Here is a 27,309-nt window from a genome sequence, read left to right on the forward strand (position 1 = left end):
TTTAGATGTACTTGAAGCATGGAATTAATTTATGTTAATACATTTTTGTGTGCAACTCAGTGGGTATATAGTGCTGAAAGTGTAGAAAACCATCAGTATCACTTGCATCAAAGTTCAGCTAAAAATCATGTGCGTATCTCCACACTCACAATTAAAAGTTGTATCCATCCTAGTTTTATACGGCACTTCACACAGTACAAATCACACTTTATTGGCTGATAAAAAAGGTGACCAAAATATTTTATTATAAAACAATCTTCTGGTGTAGCAAAATAGACATTAACAATGTAATAAAATATATGCATTCTGAAATTAAATTACAATGAAATATTACAAGTGGTAGTGTTTGGTTGGATAGCACTTATTAAATAAGTATGTTACAAGACAGAGCGATATTTACACGCAAACATAATCCATACAGCACATGCTGATTCTGGGTATGCGAAAATTCGCACTCGAACTGCAATTCTCATCTGATCCCCACGACAGCTAATTATTTCTTCACAAAATGGAGAACTGTAAGCAAATATAAAAAAAATCACTAGTTAATTTAATTGTAAATGCTATTTTTTTTTTCATTAAATTAAAAAAAAGATGTTATACTTACCTGCTCTGTGCAATGGTATTGCACAGAGCGGTCCCTTACTTCCTCTTCTGGAGTCCCCTGTTGGCTCTCTCTGCTTCTCCTTCCTACGTATGCCCTCTCCACAGGAGCTTGTGCACTGCTGATTGGGGCTGTGTGCGTCCATAGACACATACAGAGATGGAAATCCCCACCCCCTCTCATTCCTCACAGGAATTGGAATTTGAATGAGAGCTCCAGTTGCTACTTCTGTCTCCTGTGAGACTCGGTTAGCAATGGATCATGAGAAGGTGGGTAAATGAAAAAACATTCTAAAGGCTGACAAAAAGATACTTAATCCTCAGAAAGGCTGTATATATCAACACTCTATATTCCACATGACATCAAAGATACCAACAAATTTTTGTTGGTTTCAATCTATTCTGAGCCTAGGTTCACACATATGTGGTTTAAAATTGTTGAGTTTTTTAGTGCGGTTCTGCTGTGCAAATCAGATGTGTTTTTCTATGAACACCAATGCCTTTTTAATGCAGATTACAGATACATATTTATTAGCATATCTCTCTCAAAATTTACATCAGTCGCAACCCTGAAGTGATGGAGAGATGGAGGAAGAGGGATTTTGCTCTCCTCCCGTTCTGGCAAAAGTGAAAAAGGCGCTTAGTGCCGATATACCAATCATGGATTAGGTTAATAACGTCACTTGACTTTTAATCACACCTGGGGGTGCAAATACACTATATTGTCACAAGTATTGGGACACCCCTCCAAATCTTTGGATTCAAGTGTTCCAATCACCTCCATGGCCACAGGTGTATAAAATCAAGCACCTAGGCTGCTTCTACAAACATTTGTGAAAGAATGGGTCACTCTCAGGAGCTCAGTGAATTCAAGCGTGGTATCGTGATAGGTTGCCACCTGTGCAATAAGTCCATCTGTTAAATTTACTTGCTACTAAATATTCCACGGTCAACTGTTAGTAGTATTATAACAAAGTGGAAGCAACTGGGAACAAGAGCAACTCAGCCATGAAGTGGTAAGTCACATAAAATGACAGAACGGGGTCAGCGCATGCTGAAGCGCACAGTTTGCAGAAGTCGCCAACTGTCTGCAGATCCAATAGCTAAACACCTCCAAACTTTGTGTGGCCTTCAGATTAATACAACAGTGCGTAGAGAGCTTCATGAAATGGGATTCCATGGCCGAGCAGCTGCATCCAAGCCTTACATCACCAAGTGCAATACAAAGTATCCGATGCAATGGTGTAAAGCATGCCGCCACTGGACTCTAGAGCAGTGGAGACGTGTTCTCTGGAGTGATGTACCACGCTTCTCTGTCTGGCAATCCGATAGACGCGTGGGTTTGGTGGTTGCCAGGAAAGAGGTACTATGACTTGGTGGGGGGGGGGGGGGTTTGGTTATGGTGTGGGGTTGTTTTTCAGGGGTTGGGCTTGGCCCCTTATTTCCAGTGAAGGGAACTCTTTAAGGCGTCAGAATACCAAGACATTTTGGACAATTTCATGCTCCCAACTTTGTGGGAACAGTTTGGGGATGGCCCCTTTCTGTTTCAACATGACTGCACATCAGTTCACAAAGCAAGGTCCATAAAGGACATGAATGTGCAAGTTTGGGGTGAATTAGATTGGAGACTGCGAAACAGGTCTTCTCGTCTGACAGCAGTGCCTGACCTCACAAATGCGCTTCTGGAAGAACAGTCAAACATTCCCATAGACACGCTCCTAAACCTTGTGGACAGCCTTCCCAAAAGAGTTGAAGCTGTTACAACTGCAAAAAAGGTGGGCCAACTCAATATTGAACCCTACAGACAAAGACTGGGATACCATTAAAGTTCATCTGCATGTAAAGGCAGGCATCCCAATACTTTTGGCAATATAGTGTACAGTTGCAAGAAAAAGTATGTGAACCCCTTGGGATTACGTGGAGTTTTGCATGAATTGGGCATAAAATGTGCTTTGAACATCATCTACGTCACAACAATAGAAGAACACAGTCTGCTGAACATAATACTACACAAACATTAGATGTTGCCATGGTTTAATTGCACATAACATGTAAACATTCACAGTGCAGGGAGGAAAAAGTATGTGAACCTTTGGACTTAATAACTGGGGGGGGGGGGGGGGAGCGTGGGAAAGGCATGTTGCAACTCCCTTATTTTGAAGAAGGTTCTGTTGGGAGTCGTTGCAGATACTCGACATCTGTTCATTGAGCATCATAGTGGTCATACGGTCCCGTACCCCCTGAAGAGGGACAAACGGGCTCTTCCATGCCTGAGCAATTGTTCTAGTGGCCAACAAAAACAAACAGGAAGCCAACTTCTGCTGGTGAGCCAAGAGGCCCGGTATGGGACAATGAAGCAAAGCATACCGAGCATCCCGGGATATGGAGAGATGGAACAAGGTGAAAAGAAGGCCAAACACACGAGACCAAGGTTTTTTATTTTTTGATAAACAAACCAAAAACAACAGAAAATTAAAAAAAAAAAAGTTTTTTTCTTAGTTTCTGGTATAAAAAATTTGGAAATTAGTAATTTTTCTCCTTCACTGATGTGCGCTAATGAGACTGCAGAGATGGACACTGATAGGCTGCACTGATGAGGAGGCACTGGTAGGTGGCACTGATGGGCATTGACAGACATCACTGGTGGGCATTCACAGACATCACTGATGGGCACTGAAAGGCAGTACTCATATATTGCACTGATAGGCAGCTCAGATGGGCACTGATATGTGGCATTGACAGGTGGCACTGATGAGGCTACACTGATCATCAGGGCACTGATCAGTGTAGATGTCCCCTCTGAGGAATGCCGATTACGACGCTGACAGCTCGTGAGGAGAGAAATGCTGATAACCAGCATTTCCTTATTTACATGCGATCAGCTGTGATTGAACACAGCTGATCACATGACAGAGCCAAAGTCATCGGCTCCTTATGCTGATCGGCTGTGTCCCAGGGACACAGCGCACCACCATTGGCCGCACTGCACACCCCCAGGGGCGCACGCGCAGTTAGAGTGGGAGGACGTCATATGACGTCCTCCCAGAACAAGAGAACCGCTTTGTGCTCATCATTTCCTTATATGGTGGGCGGGAGGTGGTTAAACACTGCGGGTTTTTTTGTTAAATTAAAAAAAGACCAAAAATTTGAAAAAACAAAACAAAACAAAACAACCACCTTTTTCCTTCATTCTATTATAAAATTTTGCAAATAACTAATTTTTCTTCTTCACTGATGAGGCTCTACTGATGGGCACTGATGAGGAAGCACTGTAAATCAGTGTAAACAAATCATTGACAGCCTTGCCGGGTATCACTGTCTCTTTTTCATAGAAACACATCACTGTCTCTTCCTCATACAGACACAGAATGTGAGGAAAAGATTGCCAATAATCAGCAAATCTAACAAGCAGAAATGGATAAGCAAGCGGTAGAAGTCACTACAGCTGTTGAGGGAAACCCTGATAGGGGGTGGGGCGAGGAGGGTGTGTGAGGTGACGTGAGTGGCAGGGGCAGCTACGGAAGGTTCTAGAGTGTGGTGGAGAGGCAGCTGTGTGTTTGGTTGTCATCCTCCGCCATGGACTCTGCTTTACTGGAGCTTCCCACCACCCACAGAACCGCATGAGAGAAAGTAAGAGCCATGGCTCACAGCTGAATGAGCAGTGAGGGACAGCAGACCAGACCACATTCCAAAGGAACTTCCAGCTTATCATTGAGAGTGTTATCTCTTAAATGCGCATATTGACTGCGCATCTGATGAGTGCGCAGTCTTTATCAGTTTGGATACACCATCACCTACTGGATTAGACCACCAGTTGTCGGAAATCCCTGTGATATTCTATGCACTTTACATATTGGGATTTTCTTCACATTCATTTTGGACTATATGAGTCATATATCACTTTATATGCACATTTTGTCACGAGGCAGGGACGCGGATATTTATTATAAGTGTTGATTATTGGTTTCTTGCACTTCACTTTATGCACTTTTTTGTCACATACCGTGACAGGCATTATTTGACACATTGAGTCACATCATTCATTCATCAGCACTTTATTATAAGTCACTTTTATGCATGTTTACACTAAATGCATTGTCTGCGGTTATTTTCAGTTTTAAGCGCTGCACCCATTACTTATACAATCAGCAAATCAGCTGATCACATGGTAAAGGGCTGCTGAGATTGGCCCTTTACCGTGGTCCAAAGGACACAGTGGTCACAGATCGCATTCAGAGCGCGTTCTAGGAGGGCGCCTATAGACACCCTCCAAGAACGAAAGAACAGCGCTGTAGCGGTCTTTCAGCTATAGTGCGGTATTAAAGTGATTAAATGACAATTAAGATAAAATTCAAATTACGAAGAACAAAAACATGGCAACCGTTTTAGGTTGTGTAATCTGTTTAAATACTTATGTCCAGCCATTTTATTTAGAAAGACTTTTTAATACATATCCAGAATAAAAAAACACAATGGATGTATTATGTTTTGTTAGAACTAAGAAAAATTCTTACCGCATACATGTAGCAAATACCCTCCTTGCATTACGATGCAAAAAATAAATGGGGAACCCTTTATAAGTATGACCATCAGGTACTGCTCTTCTTACAGCATCTTGAAATTCCTCATTTCCTGCTGAGATGCCTGTGCTACGCTCAATCTCATATGCTGCTAGAGCAGGTGATAACAAATAGGATAGCTGATCATCCCAAACTGTTGTGAGGCCTAGATCCTGTAGAGAAAAAGTGATGAATAAACTATGAAAGGGGTTTAAATCAGCAAAACTGTAACACTGTTTGCAATGGCTATCCCCTTTGGATAAATGAAAGCAGCAGCAACTGCCTTCGCATCCCCCAAGGTAGAAACAAACACAAATAGTAAGTAAAGTAAACATGCTTATGAGACACTTAGCCATTTGAGATTCTTAAGCACAGTTATACTGTGACCTAATGCAAAACATCTCTCCTGTCTATGGGTCAAATGTTAAGTTTTAAATTAATACGTCTGACAATATTGGTCAGTCAAAAAGCTAAAGCAAAGTAAGAGGAATTTTGATTTACCAGTAAAATTCCATATCTTGGAGTACCCGGGGTTATAGGATCATACCTTCAGGAGATTTGACATTGGAAAGCTTTTGGAAGACATGCTCCTTTGGCACACCCCCCACAACCCTACCCCACTCCGTTATTCCTCAAGTTTTGTACCAACAATGCAAATTAACCAAAGAATATATTGAAGGGTGTCCTGTACTGTACTCCAAGATATGGAACCTACATGTAAGTCATAATTCCTCTTAATAGTACAGTACAGGACACAGGCAAAGTATTGAAAGACCCTTGGATGCCCCCCAGCAATGAATGAAAAAAGGTAGACAACAACTAGGCAAACAAACCTGTGCCAACAAGGATCAACAGACCTAACTTCAGAGTGCCGCTGCAAGAACCTTGTAAACATAAGGATAGACCACTTCTATGAGAACTCTGTTTTCCACTGTATAGACTGCACACATTCTAGTCTGTCTGTTTATGGAACAGAAAAATGTTTTGAAAAATTTTGCAGGTCTCCTTGTACCCAAGGGCGCATGGCGAGATGAAGGAGAATCAAGTTGCACAATGCTTTTACAGATGGAAACAATAGGCTTTTCCACATTAGCAAGCATGTTACATGAAGCTCCCTCTTCAATATAGTGGCACTTTGGTGAAGAAAAAACTTCACATCCAATACTGTCACAATTTCCTCAATATTTCCTTCTGTGTCTGGCACGTCTACGGCAGGCATATTGGATGATTCAAGTAGAGAAACAGGGGTAAAAGATGTGTGGAGTTTCTGATCCCTGAGCAAAGATGGCTGTAATTTGCCCGCGGAACTGTGACCGAGATGCAGAAAATTCAGCTTTTGTAAATTAGGCCACTATTTCCATGCATGAAATAGAGCTAGAATTGGATGCAGAGATTGGCATTAAAGCCAGTTTCTGCTCCAGTTCAAGATCACATCATCACTCTAAGATTGAGTGTTGTGCAGGCCTTTCGACAGAGCAAATGTTCACTTACGGTTGTGCAGACCTGTTTCAACAAGTCTGCGTGATAGGGCAATCCCCTGTGGAGTACTCATGGATTAGGGTGCAGACTATAGGGTAAGCGTGTCCAGAAGGAGAACACAGCAATCCAGGTGTAAACCATCCTGTAATGAATCCTCATGGTAAGAATGGGAGCAAGCACCTGAGTATCTTACAGGGGTTCCAGGCGGGAGTGGCTGCAAAGTCTGCAACCTGTGGTGTCATGTAACACCTGATCATCTACCTAAGTCTAAGACCTGAGTAGCTCAGTCTGAGTTGAAACCTTTACAATGTAATGAATACAATTTAAATAGCGCCCCGGTGTTTAACAGTAACAGTCAGAAGCATACAGGCTCACCCTGTCTTACCTGTCTATGACAGGACTGTATATAAAGTCCAAGCTTCACCCATCATGTTAGGCATACCCCTGAAGCAGGGGTGTGGAAATTTTTTTAAAAAACTACTTGTCCAGGGACTAAATCGGTGCCCCAATCTACTTGACCCTCATGACAATCTACTTGTCCTGATAACAAAAAAAAAAAAATTCAGTTTAACGAAAGTATAGACTCTGGAGGAGACAGCATGGAAGCATGCTTGTGGCCCTGCATCCTAAATCAGCTAGTAAAGCTGCAACTTTGCCCATAAAATGAAACATTGTAGCTGAGAATTCTTCCCTAGACACTGCCATGTAAGGGTTAACCAGGTTAAGAAATAAGAGAAGAGTGCTGCGACAGGGGACAGAGATCCAGTCCATCAGTGTCCGGTCCTACAGAGGGGACACTGGAAGGCCCACCAGCACTATAAACAGGTTGCAAGCTGGTTACACCCCTAAAGCCACTTCCCTAGAGCTTTTGATCCTCTATACTAGTACAGAGTGAGAGACCACTCACAAGAGTACTCTAAATTTTACTGTTGGAGCAGGAAAGGTTAATGGTGTCTGTGGCAAGGTGATCTGGATCATAGGACCACAGAACCAATGCAGATGCAGTGGAGATGGGGGGAAGCCAACAAGGGCCGTGAGTGCACAGAAAAAAGTGGCACAGTATGCCCACTATATAGAGGCACAAGAGCAGAAGGGCCCAGAAAAACTGTCACAGCTCTCTTTTATTGTCACTGACCATGCGACCATCTGTGTCATGCCCATAAGCCAAGTTGATTAACCCCCTAGGACTGTATGAACCAAAAACAGACTCCCTATAAAACATGGGCAAAAAAGTCCAGCAAGGGCCCTGCAGCATACCAAGGGATAGAGAGCTGCCTTTTGTGAATGTACAAGTCACAGGTCGCAGAAGGCTGCAGGCAAAGGATTGGTGGGGGTGGGGTATTCGTCAAAATCAGGTACACCCCACCTCCAAAAAAAAAAAAAAAAAAAAAAAAATTACCAAAATGGCAAAAAGTTGAAGGGGGGTGGTTTAGGAATCAGAAAAGCGAAACTTCCTCTTATGGGTGAAGTTCCACTTTAAGCTTTAAGCTGTCAGAAATTGTTCTCTATAGAGCTAAAGAAAAACACATTTGCAAATGTTTGTTAAAGGCTAATGAAAATCATGTCTTTCCCAGAAAGCACTATCTGCATCTAAATGGAATAGCAAACTTAAGATCCAATTAATTCAATAAGAAACACTACACTACCTGACAAGACAAAAACAAATACCATGAAGCCTCATTCAAACGGTCACTGACACCCATCATTTTTGAAGAAGCCCCTATGGGGTTGCTCACCCACACGACTCTCAAATTGGGGCTTGCCTGCAAGCCACATAAACAGGGTGCTCATTTCCATACTACAGATGCCAGTACCTGACTGAATGAGGCCTGAATATAAACAGATCTCAAACTCCAGCTTATCACAATAAAATAAAAAAAAAATATAAAAACATTTTCCCAAAAATATTGTTTTGCTTTAGTTAGTTAATTTAAAAATCAGTTATAACCGTTACACTTAAAATGTTTAAGGTAAACCTTTAAAAAAATATAAATAGATTTAAAAATGCAAAAAGTCCTACCAAAACATTACAATTTTATGCCTGTATGGACGACCAAGATGACACTCTTAAGCACACACAACAAATTCACACAGCCATTAAAGAAATATTGGATGTTACCTTTCTGTGCTCAGACACAAGAACTCGCAGCTGCAGCTCAATTTCATTACTTTCTGTAGCAGCATTAATCACGGAGCTGCAGAGTGGAGGGAATGGTGGAAGAGAGGTAATGGACCCTGGTGAGCAAACTGACTTTATTGCCTCCGTACTCATTGGCTTCCACTTGGATTCATCATGCAGATCAAATACACACAGATCAACAGAATCTGAGGGCTGACAGTTGGCAAAGAAGTGCTGATGGCTAAAAATGCAACCGATGGTTCGGTATGGATAGAGAGGCTTAGGCTGTACCACTGAAGGAGGATCATCTGGGTTGATGGGTTTATGAATGTATCTGTATGATTAGAAAATCCAAGATATTAAAATGCAGATAAATGTACTGTGAACATGAACAAAATGTAACAGAACTGATTCAATGATCACAGATCTATCCTACTTTCAGGGTTTAATCGGGTATTTAGCTGAGCCAAGCTTTTACAGCATTTGTTTTTATACAGCAAGACAGTGCACTACTCACATGTAGCATTTAAAATGACTGGCTATTTTGTAAAAGAAAAATAAAAAGTAAACAATTAAAAGAATAATTAATTTGATTTAAGTATTAAACCTTTTTTTAAATTTTTAATACAATTAGCTATTTAAGAGCATATAAGATTGTAATTAATTCAATTATTGTTAAATAATTTTTTTATAAACATCTGAATTACCTTATATATATTTACTGAGCTTTATCATTTATGTGTAGCACTTACTCCCCCTACCATGAAGTGTACACATTCTCTCTTCACCATATCCCCCAGTGGGACTACAAATCCCAAGATCACTTGCACCCATAATATTAATAACTCATGTGCAATGCTGCAACAAGGTGCTAAACAAATGACAGAGGATGGAGATGAAGGAAAGCTGTGATTCATCCACCTCCCAGACCACTTGCCCATCCTTGACACATCATTGGCAAGTGGGCCGGTCACAACTTTTCTTTGTCTCCAGCCTCTTTATACTGACTGCTGTCAGTGAAGTGCTGGTGGGAGGGTGCGGGTTAACAGGGAAGGCTGTCTGCCCTAGACATCAATCCAGCCACCATGTCAGTTATACTGCTAATTTACATTTTACAGCTTAAGAGCTAGGGATGCAGCGAAATTTCAGCCACCAAAACATATCGGCCGAAAATAGCTCTATCGGCATTGTGACGATAGGAAAAATTTAGCTGATGCAGGTGCCGATACAGGACACTGTGTGTACTGCAGATGTGAGGGGAGGGGGGGCAGGGAAAGGCAGGAGAGGAGCAGTGTATACAGTGATTGGCTATCACTATATGTCAGTGCGGGTTTTTAAATGCAATTGCTGGGTTTTTTTTTCTTCACTATAGCTCAGAGAATCAGCTGTCGCTTTCCCCGAGCTAAAAGAAACAAATTTTTTTTTTTAGTTTCTTTACCGAGCTACGATGGTGAATTAAAAAAAAAAAAAAAAAAGCCGACAATTGCATTTGAAAACTGGCACTGACATATAGTGACAGGCAGTGAGGGAGCCTCTTTGTGTACACTGCTACCTCGCTGTATACACTGCTCCTCTCCTGCCCCCTCCTTGCAAACACTGCTTCTGGTCTTCCAGAAACAATCAAGACACAGGAGGACCAGCTCCTGAACACATAATTGTTGTGAAAACCTGTGACTGGCTATCACAATGGTGACTGAATAAAATACACCCCAGTTCCCACATTCCCCTCGGAGTGTATTTTTACCTTAGTCAGAGAAGATGAATGTACAAAAATAAATAAATAAAAAGCTTGACCCAAGTTAGGATTAGGGTCAAAGGTCTCGGTCACTGTGTAGGTTTAAAACAAGTTTTTTTAACCAGTGTCAATGTGTTTAGGTAGGAAAAAATAAAAAGGTAAATGTACATTATTGTTTCTAGGACCTACAATGGGTACAAATAATATACACATACAGTACAGTATCGATGTTAGGAGTAAGAGAATTTGTTTTAGGGGTGGGTCATGGTCAGGTAGGAAATTTACACCGTAATGCGTTTTTTTTTTTTTAACAATTGGGGCCAGTTTTCCTTAGATAATAAAAAAACAGGATACCTCCATTGAAATTTCAACAAATGAAGGCCCAATTCATCCTGAAAAAAAACAAGGTATAATTCACTTGGATACACCAAGTAGTTGCAAAGATATGTACAGTTTTACTAACATGCCAAAGTTGCAAAATTGGGTTCAGCTGTTAAGATTTATTTGACCTTTGTCATAAAGTTAAGTACATATATCTGGCATGAAGTTAAGTACATATATCTGGCATGAAGTTAAGTACACATATCTGGCATTTACCTCTGTCCTGTCAAACTTTCCCAGAAGGTGATCGCTCCATCTGTAGCACAAGTCATCACCCATGTATGAGCCACTCCTTTTCCTTTAGTACCAACACAGACATAGGCTTCCAGACCAAAGCCGAGGAGAAGACTGCACAGGAGATTGCAATGGTCTTCACAATCACCCTTAAAAAGAGGAGATGTTAAGTTACCTAAATGGGTAAACAGAATCCTACTCAGGGAAATACAGGACTATTTTATACATATGTACCCTACATAATTCAAGAGCATAATAGAAATATCAATGATACAACACAGCTTATCAAGTATCTGAACGTTCTGTTTCCCTAGTAACCTGATTTTCTTTTAGGGAAATAAGAATTAAAGTTAGAAGCTGACTGACCAGTTTCTACACAAAACAGACCTTGTCAGGAATGGGTTCACCTGCTGGTGGCACTGTGGCTCCAAGACCTGTAGGTTGTAGTTCCGGTGTCCACCAGTGGGTGTCTTTCAGCAGGCGGCCAGAAGCTCCTACTAATTACTCATCACCTGATGTTGATTGCTGGGAGGATATTTAGCTCTTCCTGTGCTACTCCACTTTGCCTTGGTGTTTTGCCCATGTGCCTCGGATCTGTGTGTCTGTACTCTGTTCCTGCACCTGCCTGCTTTTTCTCCCTGTCCTGGTTTGCTCCCTGCTCCCTCTGCCTGATCTCCCATGCATGACCCTGACTTTGACACTGACCATGCTTCTCACCCATATCCTCCTGCCTGTATATAGTTATTCATAGGCTTAGGTAGTTTGTTCACTGCTAGCACCTTCACTCATTAGATTCACTGGATTTGGTATACTGCATGTGTGTTTATATTGTTGCTTTATTTACTTTATCTTGCTTTACTGTACTTTCTCTTAAATAAATCACATTGTTTATACTATATTTGTGCTTGGTGTTCTTTGTGCAAGTCCACACATTTTCGGTCACGCCTGTTTCACAGGATACCAGCATTTAGTATCCTTAACAGACCCCTTCCAAATCATGTGACTTTGTATCACTAATGGTCACAAAACAAAGAAACGGAAATAAAACACACTCACCTTATTTCTAGAAAGGAATGCCAGCAGGGTACACCACTGCTCTTGTTTGCTACCTCCACCAACAACTGTGGCCTTTTCATAGCCCAGAACATTTACAAAGCGTGCAGCTTGTCGAGGGGTGTCTAGAAGACGACCGGCTCTCAGAGGGCGGACATAACAACAGACTGGTCGGTTTACCCAGTTTTCGTCCTTGGAAGAATAATGCCATATATGACTGTTCAATATTTTAGCATATTCAAGTGAAAACAGACAAACTGGAATTAATCAGTTTAAATCAAATTAGGATGAGTACACAAGTACTGCTTTTCTTTTATGGAAGAGTTTATTAGTGTATTTTTAGATTCAAGCACTGGCTGAAGCTCCTATGGAAAGAAAAGTCATGAGTTTGGGAGTGTCTGCTTTAGACACAGCTGTGAAAGACCTTTTGTCTTAAAGATCCATTTGAGAAGGTGAGAGTATGCCCAATGGGGATGGAGGAGGTCAAAGCAGATTTGACCCGAGTTTAAATTTATATTCTGTTTGTCACACTGCAATGGGATAGAACGAAATAGCAATTTATGGTGGACACTGTGATTTGTACTATATAGTTATCTGCTATTGCATGATTTAAAAAGCACGCATACACACACAATTTTTTTTAATTTTGACTTGGTCTAATAATGTAGTATACTTTTTGATTGTTACTGTGTTTGGGGTCATAGATATAATGTGGTATACTTTGATTGTTACTGTATTTGGGGTCATAGATATATGGGTATGCACTTTATGATTTGATGCACTAGATGATTATAATTTACACTTAGCGCAGCATAATTTGCATATATAAAGAAAATTCTACATACTTTGATTTCCTCAGTGGAATGAGATTAATAAATTAGGAGAAGGAATCTTGCAATGATCAGCATATAATCAGAATTCAGTGTATTGGAACTGGTAGAGTTTTATATTTTCTGCTAAAATTACCCTGTTGGCGCAAAAAATGTCACAAACCTGTGCAAAAATCTTAACAAGCCTTGAACTGTGGGAAGGTCGAATCTGTAAATATTCCCTCCACCATTGTTTTGTATATACCAAGAACAACCGTTCCTTCTCTGCTGTCTTCTGACGTTCTAATGTAAACTAAAAAAAAAAAAAAAACAAGAGCTAAATCAAGAAACTAATCATGGGAATACTATACTGTATATATTTCAGAATTAAAAGTGCATGAAAAAGAAGGGTTATTGTAGACCATGGCAACTAGTTTCTCCATTTCACGGTTTGTTCACAGCAACAGAAACCAAAAGGGACTTTCACTGGTTATTATGACCACTAAGAGGTAAGCAATCAATTGTGATCCACTGATAGATTTAAACTTGCAAATATGAATTTGCTTTTGCCATTCTGCTTGAATGTGCATGTGTCCTTTGCATAGCTCTCTGTAAATTGGCTAAAACATTAATATGTACAAATATTAGCATATAACCACTTAGGTTGATGACCATTCATCTCCACTTTGGTCTCCTCAGGGCATGAGAATTATAGATCCAAGTGACTACAAAAAAAGTGAAAAGAACAATCATAGCATCGTATGCAGTTTAGTCTAATCAAGAATGTATCAAAGACGAAATGTCCACACATTATTGAACAGGCTCAGTTGGAAGACTGCTCAAACGTTTTTACTTCTATAAATGTACTATAGTTTGAACTGTTGGATAACATGAAAATGAATGTATAGTAAAAACTGGAAGAAAAAAAGGCTGCTACAAAAGTAGAACATTGTGAAATAAATGTGTATCTAAGGATTTTCATACATCGGCTAATATGCAAATATAACCATATGACAATTTGCATTTTAGTTTTTTACTATATCATTCAAGTTGCAGATGTTAGCTAAAAAATATACAGAATCTAAATTTTATGCAGGAGGAAGTCAGAGAAAACTGAGGAAAAGAAAGGAGTGACAACTAAAAGGGAGCTGGAAACAGGCCATTAGTGGAATGTTTTTTTTGAACCACTTGTTGCCCAAGCCAATTTTGGCACTTCTTACATACTTGTAAAAGTGTGCATTTTTTTCTGGATAATTACTTAGAACCCCCAAACATTATATAATCTTTGAAAGCAAAGGCCCTGGAGAAAAAAAAAATGGTTGTTGTTGCAATTTTTTTATGTCACACGATATGTGCACAGTGGTTTATCAAATGCAAATTTTCAGGAAACAATAAACTTAAATTCATTTTAGTGCACACAAACACAATATAATAACCGATTTTGTGCATGGCCGGGAAATGGAGACAAACTACGGTACCTAAAAAGCCTTTATAGGTTACCAGTTTAGAGTTAATCAGGGGGTCTGATGCTAGAATTACTGCTCTCACCCTGCGGCAATAGCTCATTTATGGTGCGTTCAACATTTACTTATGCGTGCGGGACCTTTGTATGTATTTGTAATTGTGCATGAGCACAGTGGCTCTTTAAAATTATTTTATTTTAAATGATTTTTTTATACTTTTTTTTTTTTATAAATCAACTTCATTAGTAGCACAAGGTATGAACAACATACCTTGTAATAGCATATGCAGTGACAGGTACTCTTTACTGAGCAATCTAGGGTCTATTAGACCCCAGATCTCTGCTCTGCCCTCAAATGCATCTGATCAAACAGAGATTGGTTTGATCAGATGCTTTAGAAGCTGTTAACAACTCGTAAACAACAAACCAAAACCAGGTGTGACAAAATCCTGGTTGTTTCCGGTTTCATACACCATAGGGGGGGGTGAGGAGAAACCCCCTTCCGTCCCCTGTAAAAGTGATCTGGTGGCTGTATAGCTGCTCGGATCACTTTTAATTTAAAAAGTATCGTTGGCAGAACCGCTGAAACCTGTGGATCTACAGGTACCTCTATTTGCAGGAAGTGGTTAGAAGTCAACATAGAACATTGTTGAGCACTTTACAGGATGTTGATCATCTTCCAAAAATATCCCAGAAAAGGTCTATTTTGATCTAGAAAGAGAAACTCACTTGTCTGTAATATTCACCAACACCAGGTCATTTATCCATTCACATAACTGGGAGCTAAAAGTACGAGTGGTTTATTGATGTCAAAAGGTATCAAACTATACCTCAACTGCAGTGCAAATATGTCTAAATAATATTTTCTTTTGTATTAGGAACACCCTATTATTAAAAAAGGGAGGAGAGAGCAGCGAAGTCATATAAAGCTGTTGGCCACATCATTTTTTGGAATACACTTCCCAATGATACCATCAGGATATCCTGGAAAGCTAAATAGCAGTTACAATACAAATGCAAAATATTTAACCTGTCAACTGCAATTCTCTAAGCAAGTCTTGTGTCCACAATCTCTGAGTACTACATAGATGGGATAGAAGATATCACTATTTCCTGGTTCACTCTAAGAGCTTCCTGTGTGATTTGCCTGGTTCCAGGACAGGTATTAGCGGTGCTGGTTTATTACTCAAACAGCAAACTGTTGTAGGAGAGATGACACAAGAAGCTGTAAAGTTGAGCTAGAAGACAGGGTGTCACAGAAATGTGCCTGTAATTTGGCAGGTAAAACAGTTCAGGTACATTAGTCTTTAGGGAAGTGACTAAATATATAATATGTATTCCTGTTAGCTAGATGTATTTACAAAAAGTACCTGAGCGTTGACAATCTCTGGAGAGAGTGCTTCCTGTAGATGTGGATACAGCTCCAGTTTGACATTTAAAATTCCCACAGGAACTTTACACTCAGCCCCTAAAGTACAAAAGTAAAATATAGAACATTTTTAATATAGGTTTTTAAAACCAAACACATAAACATAAATCCTGGAATACAACAGCAATTCTTGACCTGGAATCTACGCAAACAGCATTTTTACAGGAAGCAAGGCTAAATGTACGACTAGGTTCACATCTGAGCGGTGTTTGCTCTGGCACAGCAGGCTATTCGATCGAATGGGCTGCTGTGCCCGTGTTTCCTGCAGGAAAACAGCCCCTCCACCTTTATAAAAATGTTTTGATACCATACATTTCTCAATAGGGGAAAGAAAAAAAAAAAAAAATTGTATTGTATTTTTCAGTGCATGGAGATTCCATTAACTCGTAATGGTACCCCCGCACGTTTTCTTAAAAGCAGCACATTATTAGTGCAGCAACACATAATTTACACGCACCTGCACAAACGTAAAACTAGCCTAAGATAATGTACTGCAATCTAATATATGAAATATAGATTTTGTATAAACATACACATATATGTAAACAAGATACAAGGTGTTGTAATTATTATTTGAGATGTGCAAATAATTTTGCAAGTACTGCTAGGAATTCATAAATCACATGGAGAATCTCACCAACACCATGGAGCTCCACAGCAAGATTTGTTGCTCCTCTATCCACACCCAACACCGAACGCCACTCCATAAAGTGAGACGCCACTAGCGTGGTTTCTCCAGAAATGTCCATCTTGATTAATACCATCTGTACAGGATCGCAGATTGACAAAAGTGTGGTTCCATCAGCCATTCTGCTACCCTCTCCTGAAAAAAAGCAACGAATATGAATATCTATGAATTTTTTCTAATTCAATTGTTTGTGTTGATGAGGGGATCTGTCAGTTTTTTTCTTTCAACAAGCTAGTTGAAAAAAAAAAAAAAAAAAACTGTATGTGTACCCAGCTTAAGCCTTACATTGATGGCAGCAAAATACTTAAACTCTAAAGATACATGCAGGTAAGGAAACTTGAGGAAACAAAAGCACTGAATAAAAATTCATCACATATCTGTACAAGCTCTGAATACTAATCTTGATACTAACGGTTTACCAGGCTCCTACTACATCTTAGCATCAAGCTGGGGCATTGGTGTGAGAAATGGTTTGGTAAAATTGTTTCTCATCTCCAAATATACTACATAACAAGTGAGTAAATAATGAAACAACAAACCTAAGCTGTCTTTGTGCAGTTCCAGCAGAATTTCGTCTTGAAAGTCAGGCTCACAGGCACATGGAACTGGTTTAAAGCGGAAACGCTGGTTTCTGAAGTGCAAGTGAAGAGTAAAGAGAGAGCAGACCTGACCAGGAAGAGGCTCTGCTTCCTGAAGGTGTTCTAGGAAAGCTTTTCCACCCAAGACCTGGAGATGAAGATATCTACGGGATGGGTCAATATTAGCTGTGGAAGGTACCAAAAGATAAATCGGTAAAAAAAAAAAAAAAGTTTTGTATTGCTCTTCTGCATAGACATGTGAAATATATTATACTGCATCTTAAAATGAGCTTCTTAAGCAATAATAACATTTTATTGTTAAAAGAAGAAAAGATTAAAGAGTCCTAAACATGAATTTGAGATTGTAACACTTAATTCAAAAAGCCTTTCACTAGGAGAAAAAGCATAAATGCTGGTGAAAAAGTATTACACAGATGACAGTGTTCCTATTATATCACGCACTACTTAACCTAAAAAAACCTGTGCTGACAGAAATACATAGACTATCATTGCCACCCTCTGCTTTTGAAAATGTAAGTTGTCTGCCTGCTATACTGGTCAAGTAGGTTCAAATAGCTTTTGCCTTTAGCACAAGGTTGCAGATTCAGACTTCACTTGCTACCAGCTTATTCCAGCTCAAGGATTCAATGTGCTGAAACCAGAGATGGCATTTTCACAAGCATGTCAACAGCAGCCTTAATCTGTCTAAATTGAGTAAACAGTCTAGCACAGGGGTCTACAAACTTTGTAAATAAAGGGCCAGTTCACTGTACTTCAGATTAGGGGGGGGCGGACTGTGGCCATTACAAGTAGACATTATCCTGGCATCAGTCGGAGTAAACAACATATCTTTAGTATTAGGGGGAGGAAAAGGGCCCCATCATTGGTGTTGATGGGAGGAATAGTGCTCCATTGTAGGTGACGGTGGGAGGTATGGTGCCCCATCGTTGGCATCGGAGGGAGGTATGGTGCCCCATTGTTGGCATCAGTGGGAGGTATGGTGCCCCATCGCTGGCATCAGTGGGAGGAATGGTGCCCCATTGCTCCCGTCAGTGGGAGGAATAGTGCCCTATTGTTGGCGTCAGTGAGAAGAATAGTGCCCCATTGCTGGCGTCAGTGGGAGGAATAGTGCCCCTTTGTTGGCATCAGTGAGAGGAATAGTGCCCCATTGTTGGTGTCAGTGGGAGGAACAGTGTCCCATCGTTGGTGTAAGTGGGATGAAAAGTGCCCTATCAATGGTGTCAGTGGGAAGAATAGTGCCCCATCTTTGCTGTCAGTAGGAGGAACAGTGTACCACTGTTTATGTCAGTAGCAGGAATTATTCCCCGTTGTTGGTGTCAGTGGGAGGTACAGTGTTTTGTATTTGTGGGAGGAAATGTGTCTCAAGGGCCAGATAAAGGCAAACAAAGTGCTGCATCTGGTCCCCTAGGATGCAGTTTGGAGACCACTGGTTTAGGATATCAACATGAAAGTTGAAAAACCAGCAAATTTACATGCCCCTTGTGATACCATTCTGCATGGATTGCTTAATTAATTTGAAAGAGCCACCCCAAAACACAAGCAGCCCACTGAAGTCCTGGTAACCTATACCGATAAGCACAATGTCCTTCAGTGCCTATTAAATAAAAAACACATGGAATTACTAATTGGATTTGCATTTTCATAAGAAAAGAGGTTTGGAAATGTTTAATGCGAACATATATAGGAAGTCTGTTTCCCCCCCAAAAAACAAAACAACTTCAGACATCCCTTTTATAGCAGAGCTAAATGAAAAAAGTAACATAGAGAAGACATACACACTTGCAAATAAATGTAATTGTTTGCTTTATTCATATGTTACATTATTCATGTGCCATATTGCAAAGCCTGTTTCATTAACTCCCTCTCCTCAGAATCTTTTATGTGCCGCTTGCTCAGGGGCGGACTGACAACTCATGGGGCCCCTGGGCAATAGGGGATCATGGGACCCCTGTGTCCTTGCCCAAACTCAAAAAAGCCTATGAAAAAGGTACCAGGGGCATCTCATGGTGCCCCCTACTGACCCCGGGCCCTCAGGCAATGCCAGAGTTTCCAAATGGTCAGTCTGCCCCTGCACTTGCTCTAAGAGAAAGGTGTAGAAAGTCTATGGGGCTGATTTATTAAAACTGGAGAGTACAAAATCTGGTTCAGCTCTGTAAAGAAACTAATCACCTTCCAGTTTTTATTTGTCAAAACTTAATTGAATAAGCTGAAGTTAGAAGCTGACTGGTTACCATGCACAGCAGCACCAGATTTTGCACCCTACAGTTTTAGTAAATTAAACCCTATGACTTTTATACCTTGCAACCAGCAGAGGTCAAAGCCAAGGGGTCATAGAGAACCTTAGGTCCTGCTGCTATTTCTACAAATACTAGGAAACCTACTGACAAGTATGTATGTGTTAAATTGCAACTATTAAACTACACATACTTCCCAACTTGAAACTAATATGGCTCACTCCTTACTGTAAGCATCTCCCATCCAATATGGAACAGTGTTAAATACTTTGGAAAATTGTGTCCACATCTCCCTCTCTTCACCTTTGTAGGGAACCCATTTTTTGCTCTGGGCTAGGATTCTCCTGGATATTTTAGTTGGTGGTCATGCTCCAAATTGCTTCATATTTACAATTTCTTGCCCTTTGGGCTTCGTGTCTTTGACTCACTCAAAGACTCACATACTGTACTGATATAGATATGTAGAAACGAAACAATACATATCTAACACACTGATACTCTAATGCCACTTACTGCATTGAAGCATATTTGTAATATGAATGCGCACACACCAAGGATTACCTCCAGTATGTAACCTTTGATCATCTTGCTTCCTTGTTCACAGAACTGGCAAGATATGTGGTTTAATACTTTGAAAAGCTCAATTATTGTTTAAACCTATGGAATCCAATCATAAACTGCTTATGGTACTTAGTTCCCTTTCGTCTTTCACGTGCGATTCCTGGGTGCCTTTCTTGGTGTTTTGGGGGGTGTAGTGTCAAAAGCACATTCAAACACATTTGATGGGAGTGCCCGGAGAATAGATGCTTTTGGTCTCACACCTACCAGGTAGCCTATATCATTCTAAATAGATCCTTCAAGTAATACCCAATTAAAGCTCTTTTAAATGAAAAAAGTCAGACTGTACAATATCAGAATTCTGTTTGCTTACTCATGTTTTTACAGCTGCTAAACAACCAATCCAGCTACTGGAGAATCCAACTATCACCATTGAGGAGATTAAACCATGAATTAAAGTGTTACTAAACCCAGGACCCTGCATTCACTATATCTGTTCTCCCACAGTACACAGAACATGGAAATTGTATTATTTTAGTAAATATAAACTGCTAAATACCTTTTTTCATCATCAGTTAGAGCAGTCTTATGATTTCTATCAGTGTTCAGCAGAGCACTGATTAAAGCTTGTAGATGTTTTCTCTAGGAGGACGCAGAACCCCTGACCTCTCTCTGGGAAGTGCTGATTGGCCCTGTGCTGATCACATGCACTATCCCAAGAAAAAAAAAAAACTCTCTAGTATTACATACCAAATTGAGCATGTGCACTGTTTCCAAACTATAAGTCTTATCAGGAGATAAGAGGGGGACACTGGAAGAAGGAGAGGATCACAGAAGTCAGGATCAAACAGCCTTTTTTACACAATGCAGAGGACTAACCCTTTAGGTTCCACAGGGAGTATAACAAGCATGCTTTACTGCATATACAGACTTATTTAGTAACACTTTAACCTTGGTACGACATTTTAGAAAATTGCAGCAACTTTTTCTACAACTGCAACAAGTGAAAGTATTTCAATTTATCTTAACATCAGCCTTATTTACTCTACTACACAGCAGTACGCAGACTGGGAGAGGGACAGACACCACTAGATGCCAATCAGACTCTGTTACATGTAGTTACTCCCCCCTTCCCTGACATTGCAAGGGTTAAATGCACATTTATGCCTTGGTACCAATGATAAGCACTCCTACTTACCTAATTACTTACGTAGTCTGAAGCTTGCTCCAGCTTGTGCCCTACAGCATCCTCATATACAGTGCAGAGCTGTTGGCCTTGCAATGTACTTGATAAAATCAGAAGGCCTGTGACTGCTGTAGCGCTTTACAAGAAAAAAAAAAAAGGGCTACAGGGAGTTGGTCCCATACAGTGGAGGATGCCTGCAGGGGTTAGGGATTAGGCAAGTAAAAGTCCTTGTTACTGGTAACCTCAGAGAGAAACGAGCATCTAACCCTTGCAGTGTCGGGGATTCCCACTGCATAGGAAAATTTTTCTTTTCACTGGAATTCAGTTTTAAGTCATGGCACATAGTTACAGTTTGTAAGGTTGAATAAAGACACTGGTCCATCCAGTGCAACCTGTGTGCGTGTTAAAAGTCAAAAATCATTTCCCATATCCCTGTATACTGTGTTTGTTAAGATGCCCATCCAAGAGTTTTACTGAAACTATAAATACTTCCCACTGAGACCACTGAAGGGAGTTCCTAATCCTTACCACCCTGACAGTGAGAAACTCCCTTCCCAGTTTAGGGTTAAACGGCTTGTCCTCCAATTTCACTGAACTGAAGGGGGGTGGAGACGAATCCTAAAAGCTGTGCCAGCAAAATTTCTGTTACTCTCCAGTCAGTTTAAGCAAAAGTACAAAGACAGAACCCGTATACACAAAGATTGTAGCAAATGATTTTGATTGTGAGCATTAGTGCAAAAAAGGAATTAAAATGCTCTACATTTCAAATATATTTGTCTTACTTTTCTTATATGTCCGTAGCTGTTTATCAACAAAAGGTGATGCTGGCTTTGGAGTTGAAGTTAGTTTTCTTGAATGACCATCCTACAACATAAAGAAACAAACACAATCATACACGCGGTGTCTTGTTGCTGATCCAACTGGTCATTTTGAGGATGAGGGGTATATCACAGTAGAAATAACTGCAACAGCAGGCCTTATATGCTTTTCAGGAAAGGACACAGAACACTTCAAAAGTGAATTTATAACAGAAAAATGTTCAGGTGTGTAGATTTTCTTATTCTCTTCTCAAATATATTTTTAACCTAGCAAATTTTAAAACCTGACTGATGAATAAGGACAATGTAATTCGAACCGCAACATCCCTTTGACCCTTACCTCCAGGAAATGCAGCTCTTTCATGACATCATCTACAATTCCTCTCCTCCTCAAGGCTTCCATTAGATCTTCTTCTGATAAATAATGGCTTTCGTGGCCAAATTCATCTCCTATTGTCTCAGCCAGAACCTCCCTGATTTTACCATGAACATCCATCTAAATGCAGGAAAAAGATAAGCTGAAAATAATAATATGCACACCATATTTAAACTAGTTAAAATATCCTATATTTTACAAACTAGATACAGTACTTACCAATAAAGAGCAATTCAAATAAAGTGAGAGTAGTCTGTGAACTATTAATGCTAGCATGAAAACATTGACACTGTTTTGGTATCAGTCACACACAATTTACAGCACTGCGCAATCTGTGTAATCCATTACAACCAGATTACAGAGACCTCCCTACATGTGGAGGGGATATGCCTACTATCTAAATCTTTCTCGATGTGACATCAATCAGGTTCACACTTTTAGGGTGGGTTTGAATTTAAATGCTGAATGTCTTGTTAGTACTGACATTTTATTTTAAACATTCTGTATGTAACAGACAGCAAGGAGTCTATAGTAGGTGTGAGTGGCTATTTGGGCACAAAAACTTGTATACAAATATATTCCCCAAGTTCAGCTTTAAAGTGGAACTAAACCCTCCAACAGTTTTTGGCAAATAAAGCTGCCATCTTAGCTCCTGTTTGATCTGCAACTGCCAGGGTACTGCACATGTGATCAATTATGATACCAGCCATTTGATGGTTTGACAGTTTGGTTGAAAGTACAAGCCAATGTGACAGGTACTTTCCCAACATGTTCCTGAAATGTAACTGTTTCTTAGAAACTGTTAAATTGATAAATTTAGCTACACTTTAAACCCATCAATTTAACAGTTTAAAAAAAACAGTTACATTCCTGGAACGTGTCGGGAAAGTATCTAACTGTTTTTTGAAACTGTTAAATTGATGGGTTTAGTTCTGTTTTGAAGTGGAGCTAAAGTTATCAATTTAACAGTTTCAAAAAACAGTTACATTCCTGGAACGTGTCGGGAAAGTACCTGTTTTTTTAAACTGTTAAATTGATAAATTTAGCTCCACTTCAAAACAGAACTAAACCCATCAATTTAACAGTTTCAAAAACAGTTACATTCCTGGAACATGTTGGGAAAGTACTTTCAACCAAACTATCAAATGGCTGGAAGTGCAGTGCCATGACAGTCGGAAATCAAACAGAGGCTAAGATGTCGGCTTCCTTTGCTGAAAACAATATATATAGTACTCATGGGCCATGTCCCACTTTTAGTGATTACTGTTGGAATATACATGTGATTTTATATATATATATATATATATATATATATATATATATATATATATATATATATATATATATATATATATATATACACACACACATATACATAAATACATACATACACACATCTTTCTTTTATGTAATGCGGTAAGATGGAACGCTTTTCCTGCTCATTGCTTTACCTCCAGATTATCTTTACTGGTGTGATATATACTGTGTCACTGTAATTCTGAAGCTTTGGATACGCCTAACCGCTTTCTATTCCTTTGATGACAGTACATGTTCTCTTTTTTTGTATTTGTGAAAATTTATAATAAAAACAGATTAAACTTAAAAGAAAACTCAAAAGAAAGAAAAAAAAAAAGACATAATTTACACTTTAATTAATTAATGATTACCATTCTGTTTCAACACACAGCCAACCATCACTTTCACAGCTGCCAAAAATGTTTAGCTGTCTGCAGAGCGTCTGGTCAAATTACAGGTATTCTTCACATCCTTTGTTATATTGTGTTGGGGGTTTCCTCTTAAACAGAGTTAAACCCTCTCAACCTGCATGAGCTATTCTTAATCCTTATGCTGCTAGCATTAGAAAAATTAATAAGAAGGTTTTATAATTACTTGTTCTAAACTTCTTTTCACTTTTCTTCAGTTGCTTCCTGGTTACTGGTCTAGGCCAAAATGATGTCATACATCCCAGGAGTCTTTAAGAGGAGAGGAGGGGTTTTCTCAGCTAAGCACACCCTCCTGCCTGCATGCCTGATCTAAGGGCAGATGGATTCCAGGAAGTAAATACTACGTGAATCATCTGTCCTTACTGAACACAGCTGCAGCTAGAAATGTTAGGGCATGTTTTTCAAAGTGATCTCCTTCAACGGAATAAAGAGTGGATACATGAGTTTGCTTTAAATATTACAAATAAATGAACTGGCATTTTCAGTTTGTGGGGCTCAGATACCCCAAAGTTCTGCTGTAAAGTGATAATAACGGCTCGCTTTTTATTGTTTAAAAACAACAAACATGTCATGTCACTTACCTGCTCTGGGCAATAGTTTTGCACAGAGCAGTCCCCATCCTCTTCTTCTGGGGTCCCTCGCTGGTGCTCCGGACTCCATAAGACACACAGAACAGGGCTCGACCTCGCCCCCTGCTCCTCTTCACTGGCTCTGACTGACAGCTGCGGGAGCCAATGTCTCCTGCTGCTGTATCTGAGCCAATGAATGAGAGAGCCCAGGCTCAAGATTTAGGGGGTCCCCGGGGAAGCTGAATGCAAAAGGTTATTTACCTTGCTGCATAGAATTCAGTAATTTAAAAAAAACAAAAACCTGCATTTACAACCACTTTAAATGTGCAAAGGTCACATTCAAAGGGATACTAGCGACATAATGATTCTTACTACAACACTAGGACTGATTAGGTGTTTACACCAAAGAAAAACCCTCTCACTCTGAGAGAATACAGAGCACAGTAACTTCTGAGAATACAATAACTAAAATCTATTAAATACTGATAAGGTTGGAAACGATTTTCTTCCATTGATACCTTCAAGTGAAACTAAAGGCAAACCTTTTGTTTTCATTTTGGAAAAACTAAGGATCTCTTGGATCACACCATGTTGCAGAGCCATCAGTTTTTCTGCATGAGTTCTGCAAAGGCACAACAAAATCAATTGTTCTCTATGTACCCTGTTCACACCACAACACTAGTATCATGTGCAGATTTTTTTCTGTGCAGCAAAGTGTGTAAAACTCATTGGAGCACGCATGAAAATTGATGTAAACTGATGTTTTTGCAAGTGAAATTTGAAGGGCAGTTTCCATCAGTTTTTCCTCACATATGGTGTGAATGAGGTCTAAGGGATGGTTATAACCCCTGTCAGTTTTTAGTTTTGCCATTTGTGTCCTATTGGGGAGATTTCTCTTTACTTCCTGTCTCATAGCCAAAAAAGTGAGAGAATATCCCTCAAAAGTGAGAGAATCATTGGTTGTCACCAAGTTTAGTGTCTCCATTGGAAGACTTCCCCTCTATTACTTTTCTAATGTCAACCCGAAATGTGGGATTTTCTTTTACTTCCTCTTTCAATGAAAATAGTAATCATTATTATTATAATACAGGATTTACACAGTTTGCTCAGCACTTTACTATATATATATATATACACTATACAGGATTTATATAGCGCCAACAGTGTTTGCTCAGCGCTTTACAATATAAATATATATATATATAAATATAAACATGACAAACACAGATGGTGAATCTCCCTAATGGGGGCACAGACAGAAATTAAACTGACAGGGGTTCTTGTTCCAACCTTGTTCCTTTAGTTACACTTTAAGGAATGATAGGATAATCATTTCTGACCAGAGATCCATCACCTAACATTGCTGTGGTGGGAAATTGAAACAGATTTTGCATTTACCTTCCATACCCATAGCCTGACTTTAAAGTGTTACTAAACCCACAACAGTAAAATCAGTCTGTATATGCAGTAAAGCATGCTTGTTACACTCACTGTGGAACCTAAGGGGTTATTCCTCCAAATTGTTTAAAAAGGATGTTTGATCCTGTCTTCTCTGATCCTCCCCCTTCTTTTACTGTCCCCAATCCATCTGCTGATAGTACAGAGGCCAAGATGAAACTCTGCACATGCTCAGTTTGGTGTGCATTGCTAGTTTTTTTTTTTTTTGAGGTGGGGGGGTGCACGTTACCGGCACAGGGCCAATCAGCACTGTCCAGACAGTGGGTCAGGGGCCATGCAGCCTCATAGAACAAGCAGGGGAGTATGAAAACTTCTCCTACAAGCTTTAACCAGTGCTCGGCTGGACACTGCTAGAAGTCACAAGACTGCTCTAACTGCTGAAGAGAAAAGGTAGTTAGCTGTTTATATTTACTAAAATAATTGCATTTCCTTGTAGCGTGTACTGTGGGAGATCAGATATAGTGAATGCAGGGCTATGGGTTTAGTAACACCTTCAAGCAGAGCTCCACTCAAAAGGGAAAGTCCCGCTTTAAGGACAGCTCCCCCGCTCCCCATTAAGGATTGGCACCTTTGGGGGGGCAGGGGAGCAGGTACCAGAATTTGACAGGTAGTCGCTCCCACTTCCGGTCCGACCGCCTAGCCAGGGGTAGGCAACCTGCGGCTCTCCAGCTGTTGCAGGACTACAAGTTCCATCATGCCTCTGCAAGTCATAGCTGTAACTGTCAGTTTTGTAATGTTGCAATGTCTCATGGGACATTGTTCTACAACAGCTAGAGCGCCGCAGGCTGCCTACCCCAGGCCTAGGCGATCGGAAACGGAAGGTGTCCTCCCTCCCCGTAATCTTTTGGTGAAACGGGCTGCGGGGGACACACCACAGGACCGAGGGACAGGTAAGTGGCTGTTTTTTAAAAGTCAGCAGCTACAGTTTTTGTAGCTGCTGACTTTTATTATTTGACAGGGTGAGTGGAACTCCGCTTTAAGCTCACTTCCCACACAATGCAGGCAATGTCATACTGGACTGTCTGAGAGACTCCTGGCTCTGCTACTTACCCTGTGAAGCTGCTCATGGATGATCTGCTTGAGCTCAGTGATCTTCTCAGGTACGGACATGGTGCAGATGGAGGAGATGGGAATCTGAGGACTCTATTCATCTGCACAGAGCGGCAAGACTCCCGGGAAGGTGACTGTCACTGCCTGAGTGATTTCTGTCAGGCATCAGCAGGACTACTACAGCCA

The 27,309-nt window shown here is 40.1% G+C and overlaps 1 protein-coding gene across 1 annotated transcript; it reads right to left on the reverse strand.

Moving 5' to 3' along the window:
• Window positions 1-221: 221 nt before the first annotated feature.
• On the reverse strand, window positions 222-27,285 carry CEP76 (centrosomal protein 76). Its single transcript, XM_089671044.1, has 12 exons — window positions 27,124-27,285; window positions 22,287-22,442; window positions 21,911-21,992; window positions 17,091-17,315; window positions 16,501-16,686; window positions 15,805-15,902; window positions 13,157-13,285; window positions 12,167-12,355; window positions 11,093-11,259; window positions 8,761-9,094; window positions 5,118-5,335; window positions 222-516 (listed from the first exon to the last, which is right to left on the reverse strand). The coding sequence occupies exons 1-12, from the start codon at window positions 27,181-27,183 to the stop codon at window positions 378-380; spliced, it is 1,983 nt and encodes a 660-aa protein (XP_089527170.1). The 5' UTR covers window positions 27,184-27,285; the 3' UTR covers window positions 222-377.
• Window positions 27,286-27,309: the final 24 nt, after the last annotated feature.

This window comes from Staurois parvus, unplaced genomic scaffold, assembly GCF_062004578.1.
Source record: "Staurois parvus isolate SC_StPar_1 unplaced genomic scaffold, SC_StPar_1.0 ptg000097l, whole genome shotgun sequence".
In the NCBI taxonomy this organism is placed as follows: domain Eukaryota; kingdom Metazoa; phylum Chordata; class Amphibia; order Anura; family Ranidae; genus Staurois; species Staurois parvus.

What these genes read in the sequence shown, in the direction of transcription:
- CEP76 (XM_089671044.1), bottom strand. Translation starts at nt 27,183, where the DNA reads ATGTCCGTACCTGAGAAGATCACTGAGCTCAAGCAGATCATCCATGAG. An exon ending in TTGTTAAGATTTTTGCACAG is followed by an intron (nt 12,356 to 13,156) that starts GTTTGTGACATT and finishes TATTCTTCCAAG; the next exon opens with GACGAAAACTGGGTAAACCG. An exon ending in TTGTGTCTGAGCACAGAAAG is followed by an intron (nt 5,336 to 8,760) that starts GTAACATCCAAT and finishes TTTTCTCTACAG; the next exon opens with GATCTAGGCCTCACAACAGT.